The 25,885-nt window shown below is 37.0% G+C and overlaps 1 protein-coding gene across 3 annotated transcripts in view; it reads left to right on the top strand.

The window, feature by feature from the left end:
• The window catches only part of PLPP1 (phospholipid phosphatase 1), a 117,256-nt gene that overhangs the window by 23,996 nt on the left and 67,375 nt on the right, over positions 1 to 25,885 (top strand). For 2 of the 3 annotated variants that reach the window (XM_029216474.1, XM_029216476.1), the window contains exon 2: positions 13,040 to 13,194. The exons of the other annotated variant lie outside the window; for it this stretch is intronic. In XM_029216474.1, the coding sequence (XP_029072307.1) occupies positions 13,040 to 13,194 (155 nt within the window). The remainder of the gene's footprint in view (positions 1 to 13,039; positions 13,195 to 25,885) is intronic. 3 annotated transcript variants of the gene reach the window in all.

Below are 25,885 nucleotides of genomic sequence, written 5' to 3'. Positions count from 1 at the left end.
GATAGTCTTGGTCGTTTGTGTATGCTTACATTTCCTCTCATCTCCTGTGGATCCAACTCCATCCATTCATCCTCATTCTCAAGTCCTCCTCTCCCACCATCTGCATTTTACCGCATCAGCTCACTATCACATCTTTTGCACCATAGAGAAGACCAAAAAAAATCATTAACCTTCTTTTGCCGTATTTGTCCTTCAGGGTATAGACCAAGTTCTCCCCCTTCCTTCCTTTTTATCACAAGGCATTTAAAAGTTTCTACCCACTTACTCTCATTCTCTAATTCTTTTCAGTTTTTCTGTTTTCACTCAGAGAGTACTGCAGTCCTTCTATCAGGATTCATCAGTGACCTCTTGTGTGTTCTTTTTCTACTTAGCTTTTTAAGTGGCATCTGCTATTGTTAAGACGGTCTGAACCCAGAAGGCTCACGGCCTCATTGACCCGGGATTTGAATCCTAATTCTGCAACCTAAGTTGCCTTGGGCAGGTTTCTTCATCTTCAAAATGATGTAATAACATTTCCCCTTTAAAGTTATTAAAGACCATCTAGCATACTGTCAGGGAGTTAAGTAAAAACTGTTACTGACATTTTTGAAAAGTGCCCCCTCATTTTCCCTGACACTGTTCTTTCACGTTCTTTATCCTACTTACCTGGTAGTTCATTGCTTATTAGTTGGCTATGTTGTCTTTCTTTTTTCTTTCTAACATTATGGTTGTTGTCACTTTCTCTGATCTTCATAAAATCTCACGGCTTCAGCTATCCCCTTTATAATTGAAATTTCAGATATTCATCTTTACTCTGCATTCTCTCTTGAGTGTCAGATATGAATGTCTAGCTGTGCTAGACATGAAACATTTGTCAAATGATCAGGACTAAGAATCAGGAAGGAGTCTCTGCATTTGATCTGTAGAGGAAACAAGCTATCTTACCTGGCAGACTTATTAGTTTCACTTAGTTAAGTTGGTAAAATTTTGAATGACTCTCTTTACTTTTGGACATCTAATGATCCTTTATAAAGGAGGGGAAGAAAACCCTGTATGTTCAGAAATAACATACAACTCCTGTCAACTGGCAGGAAGATTTTTCATGTGATTCTGGAAAGATTTGCAACACCTGTTTCCAAAGAAAGCAAGAAAAATATTACATGTTTTTCTCTCCAAAATGTATTTTGTTCAAACTGAATTGGACGACAAATAAAGAACATTCCTTAAATTTGGAATGAATAGAATTTTCTAAAAACTGCTCAGGTAACACAAAGTAGTAAAGAGCCAAAAAAATTTTATTTACTTTTAACCTTGGACTTCTAAAAGGAGAAAATGAAAGGGTTTGTAGAAGCAAATTTTACGAAAGTAACTGTAGACTTACTTGTTAGACCCAAATATACATGTAGAGAAATGAACAAACATGGTTAAATTTATATATGCTGGATTATTTTTTTTTTTGGAAGGGAGACTATTTCTTACATATGGGTTTTATCCATTACCTTTTTGGTGAAACATCGGCTCCTAGAAGCAGTTCCCTCACTGTTTATTTTTCTTGTAAGTTTGCTGTTTATTTTTCTTGTAAGTTTTGCTGAGGTTTCTTATTTCTCTTCCATAGTTTGCCTCAAAGTGTACTTACACATTAGGATGGCTCAATCAACCCAAGTGTAGTAGATTAAGATATATGCTAGGTCACACAGAGCAACTCCACCTTCACCCCCAGTCTAACCAACAGAAGGAAATCAGCTGTTTGTCTCTACACAGACCAGCTTAAGCTCATAGAATCATGGATTGAAAAGGGACCTGAGAGATGTCATTCTTCTTTTTCATTTGTAGCTAAGAAACTGAGACCCTGGTGGTTAGTGTCCGTTCCTAAAAGAGAGGTGGTATGATATGAAAAGAAGAGGAACTTTTTGTTAAAATCCTGGCTTCCCTCTTTACCAACTGGGTAATCCTGGTATCTGCCTTAGTACACACCCAAGAGCTGTGTACTCTTGGGTGAGTTGCTTCACGTCTGTGAGTTTCTGATAAAATTTAGCTCAGAGATATAGTTAGTGCCGTTTAAAATTTTTAATAATTTGCTGTATTTGTGTTTTGTTTTCTTAAACTTGAGCAAGACTGATTATTTTGTTAACCTATAAAAACTCATTTGGTGGGGCTTCCCTGGTGGCGCAGTGGTTAAGAATATGCCTGCCGATGCAGGGGACACGGGTTCGAGCCCTGGTCCGGGAAGATCCCACATGCCGTGGAGCAACTAAGCCTGTACACCACAACTACTGAGCCTGTGCTCTAGAGCCCGCGAGCCACAACTACTGAGCCTGAGAGCCACAACTACCGAAGCCTGCGCGCCTAGAGCCCGTGCTCCGCAACAAGAGAAGACACTGCAATGAGAAGCCCGTGCACCACAACAAAGAGTAGCCCCCGCTCGCCGCAGCTAGAGAAAGCCCGTGCGCAGCAGCGAAGACCCAATGCAGCCAAAAATAAATAAATAAAATAAATAAATTTATATTAAAAAAAACTCATTTGGTTTTATTGATCTGATTTTTTGACCAATTGATCTGATTTTTCCTTTTTCTATTTCATTAATCTCCTATATTCTTTCACTTTCTCGAGCTTTTAAAAGATAAGTTATTGTGTTGAATGTTTGTTTCATTAATTTCTAATGTATAAATTTAAGACTACATTTTCACGTGTAGTATTTTAACTTTATACTTTAAATTTTGATTTGTCATATTTTCATTCATATCAAACTATTTTGTGATTTATATCTTAACTTTTCTATGACTTAGTGACTTGGAAGTTTTCAAACATGCAGATTTAGGGGGATACTCTTTCTTTGCCCTTTGTAGAATTGTTAGAGATAGGCAAATATCTGGCAAACAGTAGGTATTCAACTGATATTGTACTTTTCTTTAAAGAAATAAACTGTGACTCTTGAAATTAGAACAGGAAACATAATATTGCAATAAGTATGTAAGTAATACTAAAAGTGACTTTAGTTCTATAATATAGCCAAATAAGGAGATGAAGTATAAAGAGCAACGAGGGATGATGGGAAGAGGGTAAAATTGGGAGGAGGGGAAGGAGGAAGGAGAATTAAGGGAAGATGTAGGAATATCAGGTTGAATTAATTCTAGCTTCTTTGAGGTCATATTCTACTGGTCACTTAGGTCTGTGGACTTTAGGATATTAATTATTATGTTTCATATACTTTTATAGTAGAAGTGTCCATAGATGACCATTTTTGTGTGTGTGTGTGTGTGTGTGTGCACGCAGGTTGTGAAACTATATGGCAAAAGTTCATGTGTTTTTGAGGAGAGGGTCCATAGTTTCATTAGAATCTTAAAGGGGTCTGTGAACCCCAAGAAGTTAAGAACTGCTACTTTAGAGACTTCACTATGTGGGATAACTTGAGAAGCCTACCAGGAAAGAATTCTGTTTTTTCCTGTTCTAACAGTGATGACTACTACCCACTTGAGAGAGATTGAGTGTTCCTTATAACTCCTTAGGTTAGAAGCAGATGATCAGGCAATGTACTAAGAACAGAATTTAGCTTTTACTGAAGTGAAACTTAAAACTATTGTATTTTACAAGCATAAGTATTGTGCTGCTTGGAATGAATTACAAAAACCTAAATGCCTTTGATTAGTATTATCTGTATACAGCTAAGCCGAGTGTTCATGGCCTCCATTCAGGGTAGGAATAATTCTGGGAGTAAGAAGAAGCAGTTGGTAGCTGCTCTGCAGTTGGGGTGCTGTAAAGGCGGGCTTTGGGCAGCCAGAGCCAAGGAGGCACTCTGCTGGGTTAGAGATTAAGGGCTTCTTACCCCAGGACAAAAGAATGGGAAGATTTGAGGTTGGTGAGCCAGGTAGGAGAGTACCCCCGACAAACTTGACCGGCCCTCTTCCTTCCCCTTATAGGAAAGTTAGTTGCCTGGAGAGAGAAGCCAATTCAGGGTTCTTAAATTTGAGGGATGCAGCAGGGACAGGTTCTTTAAAGGAAGCAAGCCAAAAGTATTCACATAGGGGAATTTTATTCTGGGCATTGGCTCACAGTTAAATCTATGTTTACTCAAGTACTTCATAATTATTTCCTCTTAAGTTAGGGAATCAAAATTAGTTTTGCTGTGTATTAAGTGTTAATGAAATTTGATGGCTCTCAACCTTAGTTTATTTTTAACCCCCTAAATCTGCATTATCCATTATGAAAGCCTCTAGCCATATGTAGCTATTTAAGATGAAATTAATTAAAGTAAAATAAAAAAATTAGTCCTTCATTCTCACTAGCCACATATCAAGTGCTCATTAGTCAAGTGTGACTAGTGGCTGCTGTATTGGACAGCATGTTGTATTGGTTACTTTTGACATCACAGAAAATTTCATTAGACACTGCCCTAAATGAAATTATTTATTTTCTTTCCTCTCTCCTCCATCAGACTGATGGTTTATATTAATATGTAATCAATTTTGAGGTTTTGTTTAAATCAAAAACTTGAAAGACCCACTAGAGTAATATTCCTTTGCTTATTACATAATTAAAAAGACAGTGCCACCCTTTTAGAATGATCTGCCTGAGTACCATTATTTTATAAGATTTTTCAAGAAGTGGTGACTAAAATAAGTATATTCATTATGGCTTGTATTTGATTACCCCTGCTAAACTGATGACTTTCTACTAAACTGATGACCCTCTAGATTATTTCTACTGCCTATAAGATAAGCATGTTTTGTAACAAAATTTCTAATGTCAAAAAACCTTAGACCTTGGAAATTTTTTTTGTACACTTTTTAGGAGATATTAAACTTATAGCTGTTAGGATCTACCTACTTCATATGTGGTAAATCATTGTAGTTCTCAAAAGTTTCAAGAGAAGAAAACTCCCAAAAGTAATAATTTCACTGTAGGCCTACTTCTCTGAGAGCTTATCAATCAGGCTTAAAAGCCAAAGGATAATTTCTGTTACTTTGTTACTATTACTTTGTTTTTTGTTTTAAACAGAATAGAAAAGTAGGCCTTTTCCTTTGCCCTGGTTTCAAACAATCTCTTTACCATAGATGGGACTTTTTCAGTTAAGTTGCATGTATAACAATTTCAGGAAACACAGTGAGAAAGGTTTCATTGTGATAAAGTGTTTTTTAAAATTCAAAATTAATGATCATGATCTTTTGTTTTATTATGAAATATTCAAACATGGAAGTACATACAGTGGAAAATTAGTTTTCTACCTGATTTGTATTAATACCATCTGGAAATAACTACTTGAAAGTTGGTTATATATTCTAGGCTTTCCAATGTATATTTAGACATAAACGCAAGTAATTTGTTTTATATAAATGAAGCTATACTAAATATAATGTTTTTACAGATTAGTTTGCCTACTAAACAATATATACATATACATATTTTTCTATATATATGATTCATACTCATGCTGTTGATTAGGTTTAAAATTTTTTCCCCAGATTTTATGGTAGGACATCTAAAGCATAAATATGTTTTTTATGAAGATAATATACAGTTGTAGTGTATGTGCAGCTGCTTTAGCATGATAGTGACCTATATGTGCTCAATACATGTTAATTTCTGTTCTTCTTTTTGGACATATATGAGAAAGGCCATGGAAGATGATTAACTGTTTTTTTCACTATAAAGCAAACCTTTCTCTTAATCATATTTGTGTTTTGTGATTCAGGTTTATAAATTACTTCAAGACTAGCAGGGTTGCTATTTAAGAGTCTTGTAAGCTAGGCTGCCCCAACTATTTTAGGTGCTTCTGGTAAGAGCAGATATTTCCTAGTGAGTAAGAGACCACATTATGATTTACCCTTTTAACTGAGAGGACACAGTATAGTATGTACTGTAAAGTTGTACAATATATGAAAACGTTTTACATGGGAATCTTGGAACAAAGTCCTTTGCTAACTTTGAAGATTTATAGAATGGATGCTGAGATTGGGAATTCAACACTTCTCTTATGGAGTAGGATATGTTATTGTGTGCTTTGTGATAAAATTTCAGGTCTGATTGTTTCTGTAGGTTCTAGAGAAGAGATGAGGAAAAGATGGATCTAGAGCTGATTGTTAATTATTTGTAAAGTCCTATTTTGAAGTATTATTGCTTTATACTCCTCATTTCATCTGGAAATCTGATCCTTCTGCTTTCCTGCGGGAATTTGTGGACCTCTGTTTTGGGTGGATCAGTAAAGAAGATTGAATTGGGGCCCCAACTCCTTTTTTCATTGAGAAGAGAGTAAGGGGTGCTGCTGAGAGAAGTGCTTCTGCAATAGCCATGTCTTAAGCTTTGCTTTGGAGATAATGCTGGACTGTACAAAAATTGCCTTCAAGATTCCAGGAATTTGTGAATCGTAAATTTCTTTTAGCAATTAATGTGGGTATATCAGTCTTTTTATCTTTACTTGTTAGCACTTCGTGTTCCCAGTGGAAAACAAGCTTGAGAAATAATTGTTAGAATATAGAATTGGAAGTGCTTCCCTAGCATGTTCTTGGACTTAAGATCGTTAACCAGTTTTGTTTGTTTGTTTTTTGTTCTTTTCTTGGTTTATTTGTTTTAACTTGGGTCTTGTGGAGAGAAAAATAACTTAAAACTTTTCAGGACCTAAGTTTATAGTTATACAAAATTATTATTATGTGCCTCAGAGGCTTTTGCATGCTTGTTTATTCATTGGTTCATTTATTCATTCAACATATATTCCTTGAAGTGCTTACTATAGGCAGGATTGTGGAGGGAAGTCTATCAGATAGTAATCTACTCAGGGTAAAGGACAAATGGAAAATGTATTTTGTAGAGATACCAAAGGCTGAAGATAGGGGTGGTGTGTGTGTGTGTGTGTGTGTGTGTGTGTGTGTGTATTTAAGAGAGAGATAGACACACATCCATATATACATATACAGAGACATGGTCTGTAGTTCTGTGGGGAAAAATCTAAACATTTTTAGAACTGTCTCTTCTTATTCCCACTGTTATTTCTTTATTTCAAGCCCTCAACATCTCTCATATACACTAGTATTTCTTGCCTCTGGACTTTCCCTCTATTCTTTTTTTTTTTTTTGTGGTACGCGGGCCTTTCACCGCTGTGGCCTCTCCCGTTGCGGAACACAGGCTCCGGACGCACAGGCTCAGCGGCCATGGCTCACGGGCCCAGCCACTCCGCGGCATGTGGGATCTTCCTGGACCGGGGCACGAACCTGTGTCCCCTGCATCGGCAGGCGGACTCTCAACCACTGCGCCACCAGGGAAGCCCTCCCTCTATTCTAACTTCACACTTCTCTATCCTTTATACAATTTTTCCCAGAGTCTTTTCCCCCACTAAGGCACAGATTGGGTTGTGTGTCTCCTGTTACCCACAGAATAGAGTCCAAACTTCTTAATATAGAGTCTGAATATAGATTCTGTAAATAGTCCCTTTATTAAACTCTCCTGAGTTATCTACATTTAGTTACTGGACTTTATTTCATGCTGAGACCCTGACTGGTCTTACCTTCTGCCTCCCGGTTCTAGATAGCTTTTTCCCTGTGTGGACCTGCTCTCATCATTGTCTGCCTTGTCCTCAGTACTAAGAGGCTCACTTTGCCCTTTGGCTTCTAGATGGGTTTGAAGAATGGGAAGCTCTGGAAGGAGAGTGGGGTTTCTTCTCCTGGAGTCCTCCTGCCAACTCCTCTGTCATGTTGGCTCTCCCAGAGGTCATAGCTCTTTGAACCTTCTAGGTCTAGGAGTGGTTGCAGCTTCAGAAGGTTGTACTATCTCTTGACTTTGCCCTCACCATAACTTGTAAATAGTCCCTTATTAAGCTCTTCTTAAGTTCCCCAGTTTGAGGGTGCTGTTTCCTGCTGGGATCCTGACTGCTACATTGCTTCAGTTCTGTTTGCAGTTACAGCTGTGTTATTTTCCAGTAGTGCTTATCTCTCTCTTATTAAAAATTTTGTGGTGAGGTCTTTTTCATTCCTTTCCTTTTTTAGTGTTTTTAGTCCTTCCCTTTTTTTTTTCTTTTTCCTTTCCTGGCACTGTGGCTGCCGTGTCATAGAAATTGAAATGTCTGAGTGAATAATGAGAGGAGATTTTCAAGAAGATGGACACTTGAATTTCCCTGTGGTATAGCGTAATATTTATTTAGATGTCTGAAATTGAGAAAATAGGGAAAGGTGTAGTGGGTACTGAAGTCAGTATAGTTACTTTAATAATGTCTAGATTTATATTTCATTCTTTTCAAAATGTAAACTTAGGACTTGTTTTTCTTTACCTTTGCTTCTACATATTAGAAATTAACATTGGTTCTCTTTAAAATGCATTTTAGATTTATTCCATTGGAATATTTTGTAACAACCTGTCTTTAAGGAACTATGTACTATATATAAAATGGGAGATATTTCAATTATTACTTAATTGGAGAAGAATATACGAAATATATATATGTATATATATATATATGTATCTATCTCCAGGTATTCATTTATCTATCTTCCTCAATATAACTTAGAGAAGATGCGGTAAGAGCAGACATACAGTAGTTAACAAATGTGTTTATTAGCAGCATTGAACTTTTAAAAGTGACTTCTCTTAAGGGAATTTCAATTAAGAGAAAAATACCCTAGAATTATGATTAGTGTCAAAAATAGTTTCTATATCCTTTATATATTAAGGAAAGAATATTCGTGTTCTGTGAAAGAGTTTGCTTTGAGAAGAATCTTCCTATAATACTAACTTTGACACAGAACTCTCTATTACTACCCTAAAAAATTACCACTGAAAATAATTTCTGTGTAGATAGAGAATATTTCATTGCTTTTTAGAGTAGAGGTGTCTGTTTACTCTGTGGGGATGGCTATGCCTGTGTGTGTGTGTCTTAGTCTTAGTCTGCTTGGGCTGCCATAACAAAATACCAAAAACTAGGTGGCTTAACAACAGAAACTTGTTTTCTCAGAGTTCTAGAGGCTGGGATTCTGAGATCAGGGTGCCAGCATGGTCAGGTTCTTTTGAGGGCTCTCTTCCTGGCTTGCAGATGGCCACCTTCTTGTTGTATCCTCACATGGCCTTTCCTTGGATGCGTGCATGTGGAAAGAGATCTCTCTCTCTCTCTTCCTTTTCTCATAAGACCACCAATCTTATTGAATTAGGACCCTACCTTTATGACCTCATTTAGCTTAATTACCTCCTAAAAATCCTATCTCCAATTATAGTAAAATTGGGGGTTAGAACTTCAACGTAAGAATTTGGGGGGACAGACACAGTTCAGCCCATAGTAGTGTGCGTGTGTATGTGTGTGTGTGTATATATAAATCACATGAGTAATAGAGGAAATCATTGTGATATATTTAACTTGAAGAAAGAGATTCATGCTTAGACAGTGACAACCCAATATTGAAGCTCATTATTGAAGTTTCCTCCTCATAAAGATGTGATGTTAGTGGAGGTGGTGTAAGATATTCTCTCAGAGTGTATATGACACCTTTTTTCCTCAGACCTCATTGTCTTTACTCTGTTCTCACTCTTCTTTTTTTTTTTTTTTTTTTTTTTCGCGGTATGGGGGCCTCTCCCGTTGCGGAGCACAGGCTCTGGACGCGCAGCCTCAGTGGCCATGGCTCACGGGTCCAGCCGCTTCACAGCATGTGGGATCTTCCTGGACCGGGGCATGAGCCCGTGTCCCCTGCATTGGCAGGCGGACTCTCAACCACTGCACCACCAGGGAAGCCCTGTTCTCACTCTTCTTGATGTCTTAGCATTGATGTCCTACATTTAACCTAGTACAGACTTGATACTCTAAGCTACTTTCATTGGCTTTTTGTATAACAACATTGTCTTACTTCTCTATTGTTCATTCTTGTGTTTAAAGAATGGTCAATATGTTCTGCTGAATGAGAGAGACACAGCCCCTGCCCTCTAGAGCATGTAATCATCTCCTCTCCCTCTCTCTCCTGCAATCTCTTTTCATGATTTCACTATGGATATTAGTCCTTACCTGACTGTTTTTATTGATCTCTGTTAGTCTTGACTTTAGGCTTTCTCTAAGACTGTTTCATTCTCCTGGCTTCTTACCACCTCCAATGCCAACAATCTGGAAATCTGTCTCTACTTCTTATCTTCATCCTGCATTATATTCCTTTCGCCGTTTAGTGAATTTTTACTGAGAGCCAACTGTGTGCCTGGTCCGAAGGATACAAGAATGTTATGGTCTTTGTCCTCAAGTTGCTGACAAAATGCAAAAAGCAGTTTAAAATACTATGTAATGGATGTGTGTCCAAGGTGCCATGGGGCAGATAAGTAGGGAGTGCCTTACTTATCAGGGAAAGGGAAACAAGGGGACAGGTATCCCCAACAGAAGGCTGAACATATATGTAGGTACCTAAGGTTTTGAAAACATAGTATGTTCAGGCAACAGCAAATGGTTCAGTGTGATTGGAGCCGTAAGCTACATGGGGAAGAGTGAAAGATGAGGCTGAGCATTTAAGGTGTCAGATTACCCCAAAGGCAATATTTTCAATACTCAACTAATTTTCTTTCATCATAAACCAGCTGCCTGTCCCAACTTCACATTTTTGTCAATGGGACCATCATTCTCCCTATTCCCAAAGTCTGAAGTGTCATCTTCAGATCTGCCTCCAACAATTGTGACCAGTCCTCAAATTGAGTCATTTCCATATTCAAAACACTCTTTCATGTGTCCTTTTCTGTTTTCCCTGTCAACATACTACTTAACACTTAATTAGTAGATTATTTCAAAGCTGTGTTAAATGCTCCCCTTTCTAATTTTTTTTAAAGTTAATTTTTAAAAACCCCTTATTTTACTGTGTTACTAACCCTGAGCAAAAGAGGACAGTGATATTTTATTTATTCCTACAGGATAAGTCCTTTCTTAGGCCAGTATTTTGAAAACATAATTCTTTTTGTTAAACCCCAAAATCTCAGCTTCTCTTCCTCCCATTAAAAACCACACAATTGTGGAATTAAGAGTAAGCTGCAGAAAAGAAGATTTTGTTTCATTAACGTTGAGTTTTTATTATGAACATAACATGTATTTTATACTGAATAAGCTTTTTCAAAGGACAGGTACCCCTCACCCAAATCATCTTCCTTGTCACAATTCTGTTAATTTAGCAAATCACTTGCCTCCATGGGAGACATCATATATACACTGACTCTAGGAACAGATAGCCTGTGTTGTAATCCTGGTTCCACTACTTACTAGTTCCAGCAGGGTTCCTCATTTCTTAAAGCCTCATAATAATTTTATGTGAAAAAAGGGGGAAGTGATGTTACCTACTTCACAAGGTTGAGGTAAGGATTGAGTTAATCTGTGTAGCCTAGTGCTTGGCATGTGTGAGCACGCAGTACATGTTCGCTATAAAATGTTATATACCTTGAAAACTTCTTGCTCATTCTCTCTGTACTCTTGTTGGTGTGACCTCATGCTGCTCTTGCATCCCTCTACCACTAAATGCTCTCCTTGAGGCCCTCCCTATTGCCTATGATTTACCTGCTGCTTCAAGTTCAGCTCAGTTGCCTGTTCTTTAATAGTCTTTTTTAAAAAATTAATTAATGTATTTATTTGTTTTTGGCTATGTTGGGTCTTTGTTGCTGCACGTGGGCTTTCTCCAGCTGTGGCGGGCAGGGGCTACTCTTCGTTGTGGTGCTCGGGCTTCTCATTGTGGTGGCTTCTCTTGTTGCAGAGCACAGGCTCTAGGCACGCGGGCTTCAGTAGTTGTGGCATGTGGGCTCAGTAGTTGTGGCTCGTGGGCTCAGTAGTTGTGGCTTGTGGGCTCTAGAGCGCAGGCTCAGTAGTTGTGGTGCATTGGCTTAGCTGCTCCGTGGCATGTGGGATCTTCCTGGACCAGGGCTCGAACCCGTGTCCCCTGCTTTGGCAGGCGGATTCTTAACCACTGTGCCACCAGGGAAGCCCTAATAGTCTTTTCTAACTACTCCAGTTCACGATGACCTCTGAATTCCTATAGGGCCTTTTAAATTAGTCATATTTTCTCTTTTATAATATTCCTTTTAACATTTACATACAGTAAAATGTACTTTTTTTTTGGTACAGTTCTGTGAGTTTTGACAAATACTTAGAGTTGTGGAATTACCATCACAATCAAGATATAGAACAATTTCATCATCCCTCAAAAATCTGTCTTAGTATTATTACTTTTGAAACTGCTTCCTGAGTATGCCTTCGTTGCTACATGTACAATTTAGGCCTTTGAACCGAGTGCCCGTTTTACACTAATTGTCTCCTTTATGTTTGGCATACTCTAGTATCAAGGATGTAGTAAGTAGATGCTTGACTGTTTGAATTGTATAAAACAAAGCCTAAAAGTGTGGTAAATTTAAACATACTAAGAAATTACTAATTTCAGTTATTTAACTTCTCTTTGGTCTTTCATTTTATTTGGGTGAAAAATTTCAAATGAACATTATTCCTGTATAACTTGTTAAAGTGATTTTGGAGCCTTACCAGGGCTAATAAAAACCATTTTTAATTTGTCTTTGGAAAACAAAGGACTTATTTCTGTTCTTATTATCAAATATACTTACAGTTCCTATTTTTTCTAACCCTATTAATTTAAATTTTAATATGAAACAAAATTTTGTATCTTTTCCCTCTTTGACTGCATTTGGCTGTTATGATGTATTATTGATTATTAAATGTATTTACTGAGTTTTGCCTTTTTTTCTTAAACATATTTAACGTATCGAGCAATTCAGTTAAAAATGAATTACGAACAACATGTAAAATACAAAACCTTCCTGTTTTCTCAACTTTATTTTTTCACGGGCCAATGTTGCTGTCTTCCCTTGGGGTTTCCTTTATTGATTGTCCCTAAAATCAGAGGTCAAGGCAAGTAAGAGAATTTAAACTTGATAAAGGTGGGGCTGATGTGGACAAACTAATGATGCATGGTTTCCTCAGTCTTTACTCTTGGATGTAATGGAATAGTGATCCTTTTTCAGAAAGGGCAAAATACGGTTGAGATTTGCATCCCATTTAGTAGACTTTACTTCCTAATGAAGTGAATTGAATTTAACCATGTGTGTCTTTTTTTCCCTTCCCTAACAGCTTCCATGCCTATGGCTGTTCTAAATTTGGGCCAAATATATCCATTTCAGAGAGGCTTTTTCTGTAAAGACAACAGCATCCAGTATCCGTACCATGACAGTACCGTCACAACCACTGTCCTCAACACAGTGGGGCTTGGTTTACCCATTTCCTGTGTAAGTAAATGAATAAGTAGGTAGTGATGGGTTTGTTGTGCTGGAGGTTTTATGAAGTGATCGAATTGGGGTGGGGGTAAATCCATAGTACTGTCGTCACCAGAGTTGGTGTGGTGAATGATTGCTTAAAGAATATAGCCACTGCTTCAGTCCAGGGCAGTGTTTCTCCAGTTAAAGGGAGATATTGCCCCAAATAACTTGATGTCATCATAAAGAATTATAGAATGATTATTTTAGAATGAAGAGTTCATTTAAGTAATTTGGGATCAACACTTTTCAGTAGACAAGTGAAGAAACTTAGGCCCAGAAACTTGCTCAAGCCCAGTAAGCTATTTTATGGCAGAGCTGAAACTAAGATTATGCTTATTTTATCATGTTAAGTGGAAATTGAGGCCACAAAAACGGAGATAGATTTATTTGTTAAATTTGAGAATACAGTTCATCAGAAATACATATGCAAAAGAAGATCCTCAGAATATATCAAAACTATATCACTATTTTTCTTTCTTTTCTTTTTGTTTTTTTTTTTACGGTACGCGGGCATCTCACTGTTGCGGCCTCTCCCGTTGCGGAGCACAGGCTCCGGACGTGCAGGCTTAGCGGCCATGGCTCACGGGCCCAGCCACTCCGCGGCATGTGGGATCTTCCTGGACCGGGGCACAAACCCGCGTCCCCTGCATCGGCAGGCGGACTCTCAACCACTGCGCCACCAGGGAAGCCCTATATCACTGTTTTTTAAGTTGTACTATTCATCAGTTTGTAGGTTAATATTGGGTTTCATTACTTTAAATAATTGGACAGTTTGCTTCTAGGTTAAATTTCACAAACTAGCTTAAGGTTGGCACTTGAGATATTGTGCTTACTTTCTCTATCCTTGGTTCGGATTCCTGCACCTTGCCCTGTGTCTCTCTCTGTGAGTTGGAAATGGATGAGAAGAAGCAGAATAAAGATTTACCTCCTTGAGTGTCTTGGGAGTCCAGCAGATCATGCCATACTTCTCTTTTGACAACTTGTCTCTCGTCAGTTGCCTTCCCCAGATAGTTGACTTACATTTTTAAATTGTTTTAGCAAACTGAAGCCTTATTTCCACAGTAGGACAGACTGGCTTCTTTCCCTGTTTTGCCCCCAAATTGGCTAAGAATAATAGCCTTGTTCTTTGGTTTTTCAGTTCATATCTGAGTTCAGTTCAGATTTGCCTTTTTTGGCTAGCAAATTATTATTTTATTTTTTGGTGATGTATTTAGCACAGTATTCTGAAGGTGAAGGGGACTTGGATTTAGTTATGTTTCAAGATATATTAAATATTTCCACATGCAGTCTATGCATCCTAATTTGATTAAAGCCACTTTTATAGGAGTAAAATGGAAGGAAAATTTGGGGTTAGTTTAAGGAAATATTTACATTTTTCCTAAGACGTAAATTTCATGGTAACTGATAACCTCTATTTTAGCCACCAGCCTTATGAAACAATGTGCAGGAAAGCATATAGATAGATGGAAGAACATTTATGTAAACATACCTTAATGTGCAAAAAAACCTTTACTCTAAGTTCATTAAAAAATGTGTTATTTGAAATCCTGTTATGTCTCCATTGTATGAAGTGTTTGCCTATTAAAATTCTCTTACTCTAGGATGTGGATTACTCCCTTTTTTTTTTTTTTTTTGCGGTACGTGGGCCTCTCACTGTTCTGGACTCTCCCGTTGCGGAGCACAGGCTCCGGACGCGCAGGCTCAGCGGCCATGGCTCACGGGCCCAGCTGCTCCGCGGCATGTGGGATCTTCCCGGACCAGGGCACGAACCCGTGTCCCTGCATCGGCAGGCGGACTCTCAACCACTGCGCCACCAGGGAAGCCCCTCCCATTTTTGATTGGGGATTTTAGCGACATCATTCTTGTTGATTATTGTAAAAAACACAGAAATGTCAATAGCCTTTTAAACCAAAATTTAGAGTAATGGACTTTGGATTATCCTTTTCCACTGTTGTGGTGTGTGTGAATGCAACAAAAAAAACCCCAGGATTTTGTATTTCAGCACAAGTATTTTTCTAGCATTGATTATTATGTAGATTATTGCTACAAGTATTATTAGTGTGCTATATTAAGTAGATAATATTCACAGTTTTAAAGGATAAAATACAACTTGGAAGAAATATTTTCCCCTATTTTTGGTGTTCTAATTGCTTTCAGATTACTTTTTTAAAATCACTTTTACTTCCTTTGTTAATGTTTGAGGAAAAAGACAATACAGGATAAGTTTTGGGGATTGAATTATTATATAATACTGCATCTCTAAAGTTTGAGATTCGGCAATATTTGGGAAGATGAGGGAGATCATTTACTGTGGATATATGGATTTTCTCAAGTTCTTTGTTTTTGGCATATAGTTTGAAAAATCATATTTCTTTAGGTGACTGTCCCAAAGGAGGTAAATGAGGCCCAGTTTTTTTTAAATTTTTGAGTAGCTACTTAAATGGTAATAAAAAATTGCTATGAAGAAAAAAAAATGGATGGGTTAGTAATATGTTTATTTTTATAAGCTGTAAAGTAATATATAAGTAAAGTGTTATATATGGCAAAAGTGGCCATAAGAGTCCTGCACTGTAGGAGGAAATTGGTGTTTGTTGGGTTTTATGGCATGACAAGTCTCTCGTGCCACCCTTTCCTGTACTAGTCCAGAAAGCTGGTATCAAAATGCCCTATTGCCCACACTTGAATACTTTAACTCCTTTGTTTCCATGTTGACTTAAGTGCCGTGCTGCCTTTTCCCAGTTTCCCCCCAATTGGGCAAGGCAATAAGCTTTGCTAGGGTAAGAATGGTCTGTTTTGCTCCACTTGTATCCTTAGTGTCAAGCACATTGCTTGGTATGTAACAGGTGTTTAATAAATATAGATAGAAAAATTTAATGAAAAAATACTAAATGTGAAATGGAATAAGATTGTCACTTATGTTTAATAATAATTACTACCATGAAAATTCAGCTTAACTCTTTGGAAATATATTGGATTTCCAAGCCATCTCTTAATATCAGATACCTCATTAAAATAGCTTTTCAGGAAAAAAATGGAACACTATCATACTGAATAGATATCCTGATTAGAGATATCTTAAAATATGGGGGAGCGTCTACTGGAATGAAAGAAATATGGTATTATGGAGCTTAATTTCTTAGGTTGGAAAAAAGTTTTATTTCCTTGTTTACTTATTCCGATGTGGAGCTGTATTTTTTGTCTACATTGTTGTGGAAAGTACTGCTTCAGTCAGTTCATATGAGCATTTATTCCAGCACCCTTTTTTAATATAATTGTCACAAAATGAAGTAGTACCAGATGCATCCTTAAGTAATTTGTTATAATCACAAACATTTTCTTTGTTTAAAACTGCTTTTTATACTACCGTTGGAAGAGGTAATGTATAGATTTGGTATATTAAGTATTTGTCGTACATCCACTTTACAGAACGCTTGAAAATATTTTGATAAATTTTAGTATATTGGATGAACCTAAAGGAAAGAAAAGTTATATAAATATTGAGTATATACTGCCAATAATGAAAACTAAAGCTCAGTTTCACATTAGCCAAGCTTACTGAATTCCACTGCTGGTTTCCTAAATGCTGTGGCTTTTTAAAGGATTCATAGGAAAAAATTTCTGCTCATAAAATCTTCTTCTTTTTTTAAAAAATAAATTTATTTATTTATTTATTTATTTATGGCTGCGTTGGGTCTGTTGCACACAGGCTTCTCTAGTTGCAGCGAGTGGGAGCTACTCTTCATTGCAGTATGCACGCTTCTCATTGTGGTGGCTTCTCTTGTTGCGGAGCTCGGGCTCTAGGCGAGTGGGTTTCAGTAGTTGTGGCGCATGGGCTTAGTTGCTTCGTGGCATGTGGGATCTTCCTGGACCAGGGCTCGAACCTGTGTCCCCTGCATTGGCAGGAGGATTCTTAACCACTGTGCCAGCAGGGAAGTCCCAAAATCTTCTTTTTAAAAGTAGTTTCAGGGAATGTTATGGAATGCCTTTGCTAAGGTTAAGTGGTCAAGAGCTGTTGCTTCACACACTGAGTACCTCTCTATTAAATGACTAGACATTGTCTTTTAACTTTGCTACTGCATGTATCTTGACAAATCTGCAGGATTTAAGTGGGTTAAATGTTATTCCTGGATGGGAATTCTGATTTTTGAGAAGCCCTAAAATCTCTTTCTACTAAGTGAGCCTTATCAGTGAATTATATGTGATAAGAAGATAATTGAGGGCTTCCTTGGTGGCGCAGCAGTTAAGAATCTGCCTGCCAATGCAGGGGACATGGGTTCGAGCCCTGGCCCGGGAAGATCCCACATGCTGTGGAGCAACTAAGCCCATGTGCCACAACTGCTGAGCCTGCACTCTAGAGCCTGTGAGCCGCAACTTCTGAGTCCATGTGCCACAACTACTGAGCCCATGTGCCACAACTACTGAAGCCCACAGGCCTAGAGCCCGTGCTCTGCAACCAGAGAAGCCACGACAACGAGAAGCCCACGCACGACAATAAAGAGTAGCCCCTGCTCACCACAACTAGAGAAAACCTGTGCACAGCAACAAAGACCTAATACAGCCAAAAATAAAAACAAATAAATAAATTTATTAAAAAAAAGAAGATAATTGAAATTAAAATGTTCATTTTGCCTCCCACCAGGAATTAAGTCCTTTTACAGAGCATCTAAACTTGCACTCAGAGTTACACCGCTACCCCTGCCACTTTTTCAAGCAGAAGTGACATAATTTTTTAATTTGTTAAATATTGAACTGGCAAAATGACCAAACAAAAATATTTTTGATGGATGTGATGAGATTAATATGCAGTTATGTTAAAATATATGAAAAAGGTCAAATTTATCTTTTCATTAATTCCTTTTTATAAAATAGGCCAAATATATATATATATTTAAATAAACCTTTCATCTCTGAATACATGAAAATTCTAGCATGGTAATATCTGTGTTTTTCTGTTATGGACCAAAGAGTTTGAAGGCAGAGTATCTCAGTATAACTTATTTTGGGAATGTCATCTGTCATACTTTAGGTAAAAGTGAAGTGAAGGCATTTGTGTTAATATTTCATAAGTTTATTTTCCTCTTTCATAAATACTATTTTGAAAACTCTAGCTGGGGATATTATATACTCTACTTTTTTAGGTCCTAATAAATTGGTTGAACTTGTGACATTGTTTCCTTGAACATTTTTGGAATTAAAAATAAATTTGCAGCTTAGATTTGGCAGTGAATTGTTAGATAACAATGCCAGAAGCATGGTCCATGAGAGAAATAATAAGTTGTACTTAATTAAAATTAAAAACTTCCGCTCTGTGTAAAGCTACACACTGGGGGAAAATATTTATAAAACACATATCTGATAAAGGACTTGTGTCCATAATATAGAAAGAACTCTTGAAACACAACAAAAAGCCCAATCAAAAAGTGGCAAAAAGGTCTGAATAGACACCTCAGTGAAGAAGATATACAAATGGAAAATAAGCATATGAAAAGATGCCCCATATCATACTTCATTAGGGAATTGTAAGTTAAAACAACAGTGAGATTCCTCTACACATCTATTAGAATGGCTAAAACTTTCTTTTTCTTCATGTTTCTTTTTTTTTTTTACATCTTTATTGGAGTATAATTGCTTTACAATGGTGTGTTAGTTTCTGCTTTATAACAAAGTGAATCAGTTATACATATGTTCCCATATCTCTACTCTCTTGTGTGTCCCTCCTTCCCACCCTCCCTATCCCACCCCTCTAGGTGGTCACAAAGCACTGAGCTGATCTCCCTGTGCTATGCGGCTGCTTCCCACTAGCTATCTATTTTACGTTTGGTAGTGTATATATGTCCATGCCACTCTCTCACTTTGTCACAGCTTACCCTTCCCCCTCCCCATATCCTCAAGTCCATTCTCTAGTAGGTCTGTGTCTTTATTGCTGTCTTACCCCTAGGTTCTTCATGACATTTTTTTTTCTTAAATTCCATATATATGTGTTAGCGTACGGTATTTGTCTCTCTCTTTCTGACTTACTTCACTCTGTATGACAGACTCTAGGTCCATCCACCTCATTAGAAGTAGCTCAATTTCGTTTCTTTTTATGGCTGAGTAATAGTCCATTGTATATATGTGCCACATCTTCTTTATCCATTCATCCGATGATGGACACTTAGGTTGTTTCCATCTCCTGGCTATTGTAAATAGAGCTGCAATGAACATTTTGGTACATGACTCTTTTTGAATTATGGTTTTCTCAGGGTATATGCCCGGTAGTGGGATTGCTGGATCATATGGTAGTTCTATTTTTAGTTTTTTAAGGAACCTCCATACTGTTCTCCACAGTGGCTGTATCAATTTACTTTCCCACCAACAGTGCAAGAGGGTTACCTTTTCTCCACACCCTCTCCAGCACTTGTTGTTTCTAGATTTTTTGATGATGGCCATTCTAAGTGGTGTGAGATGATATCTCATTGTAGTTTTGATTTGCATTTCTCTACTGTTTAATGATGTTGAGCATTCTTTCATTTATTTGTTGGCAGTCTGTATATCTTCTTTGGAGAAATGTCTATTTAGGCCTTCTGCCCATTTTTGGATTGGGTTGTTTGTTTTTTTGTTATTGAGCTGCATGAGCTGCTTGTAAATTTTGGAGATTAATCCTTTGTCCGTTGCTTCATTTGCAAATATTTTCTTCCATTCTGAGGGTTGTCTTTTGGTCTTGTTTATGGTTCTTGATTTCTAATCTCAAATCGTTGTGGTCAGAGAAGATGCTTGATATTTCAATTTTCTTAAATTTACTGAGGCTTGACTTGTGCCCCAAGATGTGATCTATCCTGGAGAATGTTCCATGTGCACTTGAGAGGAAAGTGTAATCTGCTATTTTTGGATGGAATGTCCTATAAATATCAATTAAATATACCTGGTCTATTGTTTCATTTAAAGCTTGTGTTTCCTTATTAATTTTCTCTTTGGATGATCTGTCCTTTGGTATAAGTGAGGTGTTAAATTCCTGCACTATTACTGTGTTACTGTCGATTTCCTCTTTTATAGCTGTTGGCAGTTGCCTTATGTATTGAGGTGCTCCTATGTTGTGTGCATATATAATTCTTATATCGTCTTCTAGGATTGATCCCTTGATCATTATGTAGTGTCCTTCCTTGTCTCTTGTAACATTCTTTATTTTAAAGTCTATTTTATCTGATATGAGTATTGGTACTCCAGCTTTCTTTTGATTTTCATTTGCATGGAATATCTTTTTCCATCCCCTCATTTTCAGTCTGTATGTGTCTCTAGGTCTGAAGTGGGTCTCTTGTAGACAGCATATATATGGGTCTTGTTTTTGTATCCAGAATGGCTAAAATTTGAAACACTGACAACACCAAATGCTGTGAGGATGTGGAGCAACAGAAGTTCTCAGTCATTGCTGGTGGGAATGTAAAATGGTAAAGCCACTTTGTAATACTGGCAGTTTTTTACAAAACTAAACATAGTCTTACCATAGGACCTAGCATTGAAGCTCCTAGGTATTTACCCAAATGAGTTGAAAACTTATGTCCACATAAAAACCAGCACATGATGTTTATAGCTGCTTTATTCATAATTGCCAAAGCTTGGAAGCGACTGAGATGTCCTTCAGTAGGTGAATGGATAAGCTCTGGTACATCCATACAATGAAATATAATTCAGCTAAAAATAAATCAGCTATCTAGCCATAAAAACACATGGAAGAACCTTAAACACATATTGCTAAATGAAAGAAGCCAATCTGAAAAGACTACCTAGTGTATGATTACAGCCATATGACATTCTGGAAAAGGCAACACTATGGAGATAGTAAAAAGATCAGTGGTTACTAGGGGTTGGAGGACAGAGGAGGAATGAACAGTTGGGGTACAGAGGATTTTTAGGGAAGTGAAACTATTCTGTATGATATGGTAATGATGGATGCATGACATTATGTATTTGTCAAAACCTATAGAACTGTACAACATGAAGAATAGCCCGTAATGTAAACTATGGAGTTAATAATAATGTATCTATATTGGTTCATCAGTTATAACAAATATACCATACCAATGAAAATTGTTCGTAATAGAGGAAATTAAGGGTGGTAGTTATGGAGAGGGAGTGTATCTTTTACTCTCTGCTCAGTTTTTTTAATAAACCTAAAATTACTTTAAGAAATAAAGTGTATTAATGTTAAAAATTTTGAAAAGAAAAAAAATTTGCTCACAAAGTCTGGTGAGATGTCAGTGCTCTTTGTCTAAATAATATTAGTAATGATGATTATCCTCATAGTGAATAATTTATACATTCATTGCTAGGAATAGGATTACTTGATAAGATGTAAAGAGTAAAATTTCAGGGCTTTGCTTCATATAATTTATCTATTTGTTAACTCATTTTATGAGAGTATTTGTTTTGCCTTGAGATCATTGGTTCTTGCCAAAGGAAAAGTGCAAAATTGGTTGATAGTTAAGTAAATAAAATACTTTTAACTTATAAGACTTAATATCTAGTGAAGACTTAAATTTAGAAAACATGATAGTACTTAAAACTTCAGCGCAAGCTTTCAGTTTTTATAATGAAAAAAAAAACCAGGCAACTGAAATCTTGTTATAGTCCTATAATTAAGAAAATATATGTGTGGGATATATTTAGTTCATTTTATGTAAGGGACCATTACCATTTCAAGTTTTATTATGTAGTAGATCTATATAATACATTACAAATTTTTTGGCTTTCTGAAAAATAATAGGTTGAGTTTAGCATCTTTTAACAGTGAAGATTTTATCTAAGTACAGGTTCACAGTCCATTACCCGGAACTCTTGGAGCCAGAACTTTCTGAATTTTTGAAAGGTTATATGATTCATACACCTTATGTAATGCCCTCAGCAGGGTCTAGGACAGTACCTTGTAATCAAAGACACTAATTTTTATGTAGTGAAATAAGACTAGTAAAAATAAGTGGGGTAAATAAAGGCTGGGGTCATTCCTTCATTTGTTCAGGTTAAGTTTTGCCATTAGATAAGTTCAGGTTAGGCTTTGGTGCCAAATGTCATGAAAGAACTAGGATTTTGAGGGCTTTGGGTTTTAGAATAAGGGATTATGGGCCTTTTAATGAAAGCTGATTTAAAATTATTTATTTCTTAGTCATGTTATGTGGTTACTTAAAACAAATATTTGAAAATCCTAAGTTTAGTTTTGGTTGAGAAGCAGGACCTATGGTTAAAAGTGTAGGCTTAGAACTGTTTATGTGAAACGAACTCATTTGTGATTGGAGTGCAGGGTTAGTGATGTAAGCCATAAAAGATGAACATGTCCAATGCAGTACAGTGATTTTTGAATATTACCTTATTCAGTAACTGTGAAGTATGAGCAAAAATATTATCCTGTAAAGAACATTTTGGTGTTTCCCTGTAGCTACAAATAGCTTATATTTCATATCTGGCTTTAATATTCTACTCTAGCCAAATTATTGTGGGCTCCATCTTTAAATAAGAATTTTAAAAGAGTCTCCACCATTTCTGTCAATTATCTTTAAGCTTCCATATTTAGAATGAGAACAAGATAGCATTTAAAAAATGGCAGTTTACTGCTTTATCATGAACCTGTGTTTCTAACGCGACAAGAAATGAAATTCTGTTTACTTGTAGAAAGAAAAATTTTTGTGTTTTTACACCTGTTTTTGGACTACAGACAGTCAACACCAGTTCAGAGTGTGGTTCAGAAAGGTAACCTACTTTCAGAAGGCAGGTCCCAGTTACTGCATCTCTGGCATCAGGGTAGGTAACAGCAGTGAGGAATCTTTTTAATCAGACTTTCCGAAGGCTGTCTTGGCTTAGAGGTCTGGGTGAGTGTGAGAGGAGGTTAGATTTGGGATCTTGTTAAATCTAGGGAAATATAAGCAGAGGTCACTGGCAGGACAATAAGAGTGGGGAGAATGGTCTAGTGATTCACTGATTTTCTTGGTAGAATATGTGGGATTGTATATGTTTTCAATCGAATATATTCTTATACTTGAGTATTAATCTTCTGATACACTTAAAGGCATCCTTTTAGAAGCTATCAAAATTTGAGAGAAAAAATGAAATTTTTGACAAGTTAATTTCTCTGTAACTTGGGGGAGTATGCCCTTGTGTAATTTTAGCAGCAGATTTCCTGTTTCCAATGTGGAGAGTAACTGCTTTGTGGGACCCAGTAAGAAAAATCACTGGACAAGGAGATGGAAAGAGCAACTGCAAAGGCACCCATTTTGTTTACTGTAAAATTTTGTTTACTCTCTAAGAAAAGATTATAATTGGGTACTCATTGGTTTAGAATTTTTGCATGTATGGTAAATGGAAGGCTGTGTTTGTTCTATCATTTATTGAGTGTCTTTTGTGTCTGAGGTGCTTCTGTGTTATAGATTCTTTCCTCATAACAACTCTCTGAGGTTGGCAGGTATTTCTCTTTTATAGCTACTAAGAGGCCAAGTTGGGATTTTAACCCCACCAAGTCTGCATCCTCTGTTGTTCACATTCTTTTTGACAGTCCCTTATTGTTTTCAGTGTGGTGTGGGTCTATTTTGATGGAAAGTAGGTAAATCCAGTAAACTCTTTTGTTTTGGTTTTCTTTTATCAGCTAAAAGTTGTGAATTTGAGTCTAGGTGGTGAAGATTAGAGAAGAGTGGTGGGAAACTTGGGTTAGTGTGATAGCAGCCACCAAAGCATGTAGTGGAGCTTATCTGTCTAGGTTGACTTTATCACCTAGAAGAATTTCTGAGTCATGATCTAGACTCGTTGAGGGAAAATCTGAATTTGAATCTTGTTTCTTAGCTCTACTCCTGAAATTCAGTATGACATTATGCAATGTTCTGTTCATATATATTTCTCTAACTATAAAAAGGATGCTCTTTGGTTTATCAGAAAGCCATGAGAAGAGGGTTTGTTTCATTGATGCCAACACCTAACCTATCTCAAAGTCTGTCCTTGTTCTTTTTTTTTTTTTTTTTTTTTGCGGTACGCGGGCCTCTCACTGTTGTGGCCTCTCCCGTTGCAGAGCACAGGCTCTGGACGCACAGGCTCAGTGGCCATGGCTCACGGGCCTAGCCACTCCGCGGCATGTGGGATCTTCCCGGACCGGGGCACGAACCCGTGTCCCCTGCATCGGCAGGCGGACTCTCAACCACTGCGCCACCAGGGAAGCCCTGTCCTTGTTCTTAAGAAGAGAGTTCACTGATTTAACTCCCAGTATAGTAAACCACTTTGGTATTATACTTTGGAGAAAGGCACTGCCAGTTATCCATCATTTATGCAGGAGTCTAATGCTTTGCTTGTACTTCTTTCCCTGATCTTTTCTCATTGTCTATCTTTACTGCTCATTTTGGGCTTAAATATGCTTTTCTCTGGACCTTAAAGCAACTCTAGAAGAATGCATGGTCGTTTATTGTACTTGATATACTTCAGTAGCTTCCTTGGGAATTTTTTAAGAATAAACTGCTCTTCCCCCTCCAGTTTAATAAGAAATTTTCAGTTCCCTTAACTTTTCTACCTCAGAGATCCTGTCCTTTGTCTGCCTCAGCCATTTACCTCCCATGTATATCCTAGTTGATGCCATTTCTAATAACTTAAACCCCTCCATAATCTGAATTTTAAGCATTCTACTCTATAATCACCACCTTTATGCAAATAGTTCCTGTCAATCACCAGCAATTTCCAAGTTGTTAAATCCAGTGCTCTTCAGTCTTACTTGAATCTCTCAGCACCATAATAAAACATTTAGAAATGTTTTATTTTGAAAAAATTGTAGACTCATAGAAGTTGAAAAAATAGTTCAGAGTTCCCATGTACCCATCACACAGCTCCCCCCAAAGATGACATCTTACGTAACAATGGTTAAATCATCAGTACTGTTAACCAGAATACAGACCTTATTCAGATATCACCAGTTTTTACATGCACTCTTTTTGTGTATGTGTATAATTCTGTGAAATTTATCACTTGTATAGATTCGTGTAACCATTACCACAGTCAGGGTTCAGAATTGTTCATCACCTTATGAAAACTCCCTCCTACCATCTCTCTGTGTCACATCCTCCCCCAATCCCTAACCCTTGGCAACCACTAACCTACTCTCTACTATACCTACTATAATTCTATCAAGTATGTTATATAAATGGATTCATACAGTATTTATCCTTTTTAAATTGACTTTTTTTCCCCTTGGAGTTATACCCTTGAGATCTATCCAAGTTGTTGAGTGCATCAATGATGTGTTGGTTTTTTTCTTTTCTATTGAGTAGTGTTCTGATATATGGATGTATCACAGCTTACTTATCTGTTTGTGAAGGACATGTAGGTTATTTCCAGTTTTTGACTATTACAAATAAAGCTCTATGAACATGTGTCTACAGGTTTTTGGGTGAATACAAGTTTTAATTTTTCCAGGGTAGATAGCCAGTAATAGGATTTCTAGGTCTTTTGGTAAATATATGTTTAAATTTATAAGAAACTGCCAAACTGTTTTCCAGAGTGGTTGAACCATTTTGTATTCTTGCCAGCAGTATATAATGTTCTGCATCTTCACCAGCACTAGTATTGTCAGTATTTTTTATTTTTACCATCTGTAAGTGTGTAGTAATATCTCATTAGGGTTTTCATTTTCTTTTCTCTAATGGCTACTGATGTTGAACATCTT

The sequence above is a fragment of the Monodon monoceros genome, unplaced genomic scaffold (genome assembly GCF_005190385.1).
Source record: "Monodon monoceros isolate NGI ecotype Baffin Bay Population unplaced genomic scaffold, NGI_Narwhal_1 Super_Scaffold_12, whole genome shotgun sequence".
NCBI classification, from domain to species: Eukaryota; Metazoa; Chordata; class Mammalia; order Artiodactyla; family Monodontidae; genus Monodon; species Monodon monoceros.
Note: the sequence above shows the minus strand (reverse complement) of the source record. Positions and strands in the feature narration are given on the sequence as shown.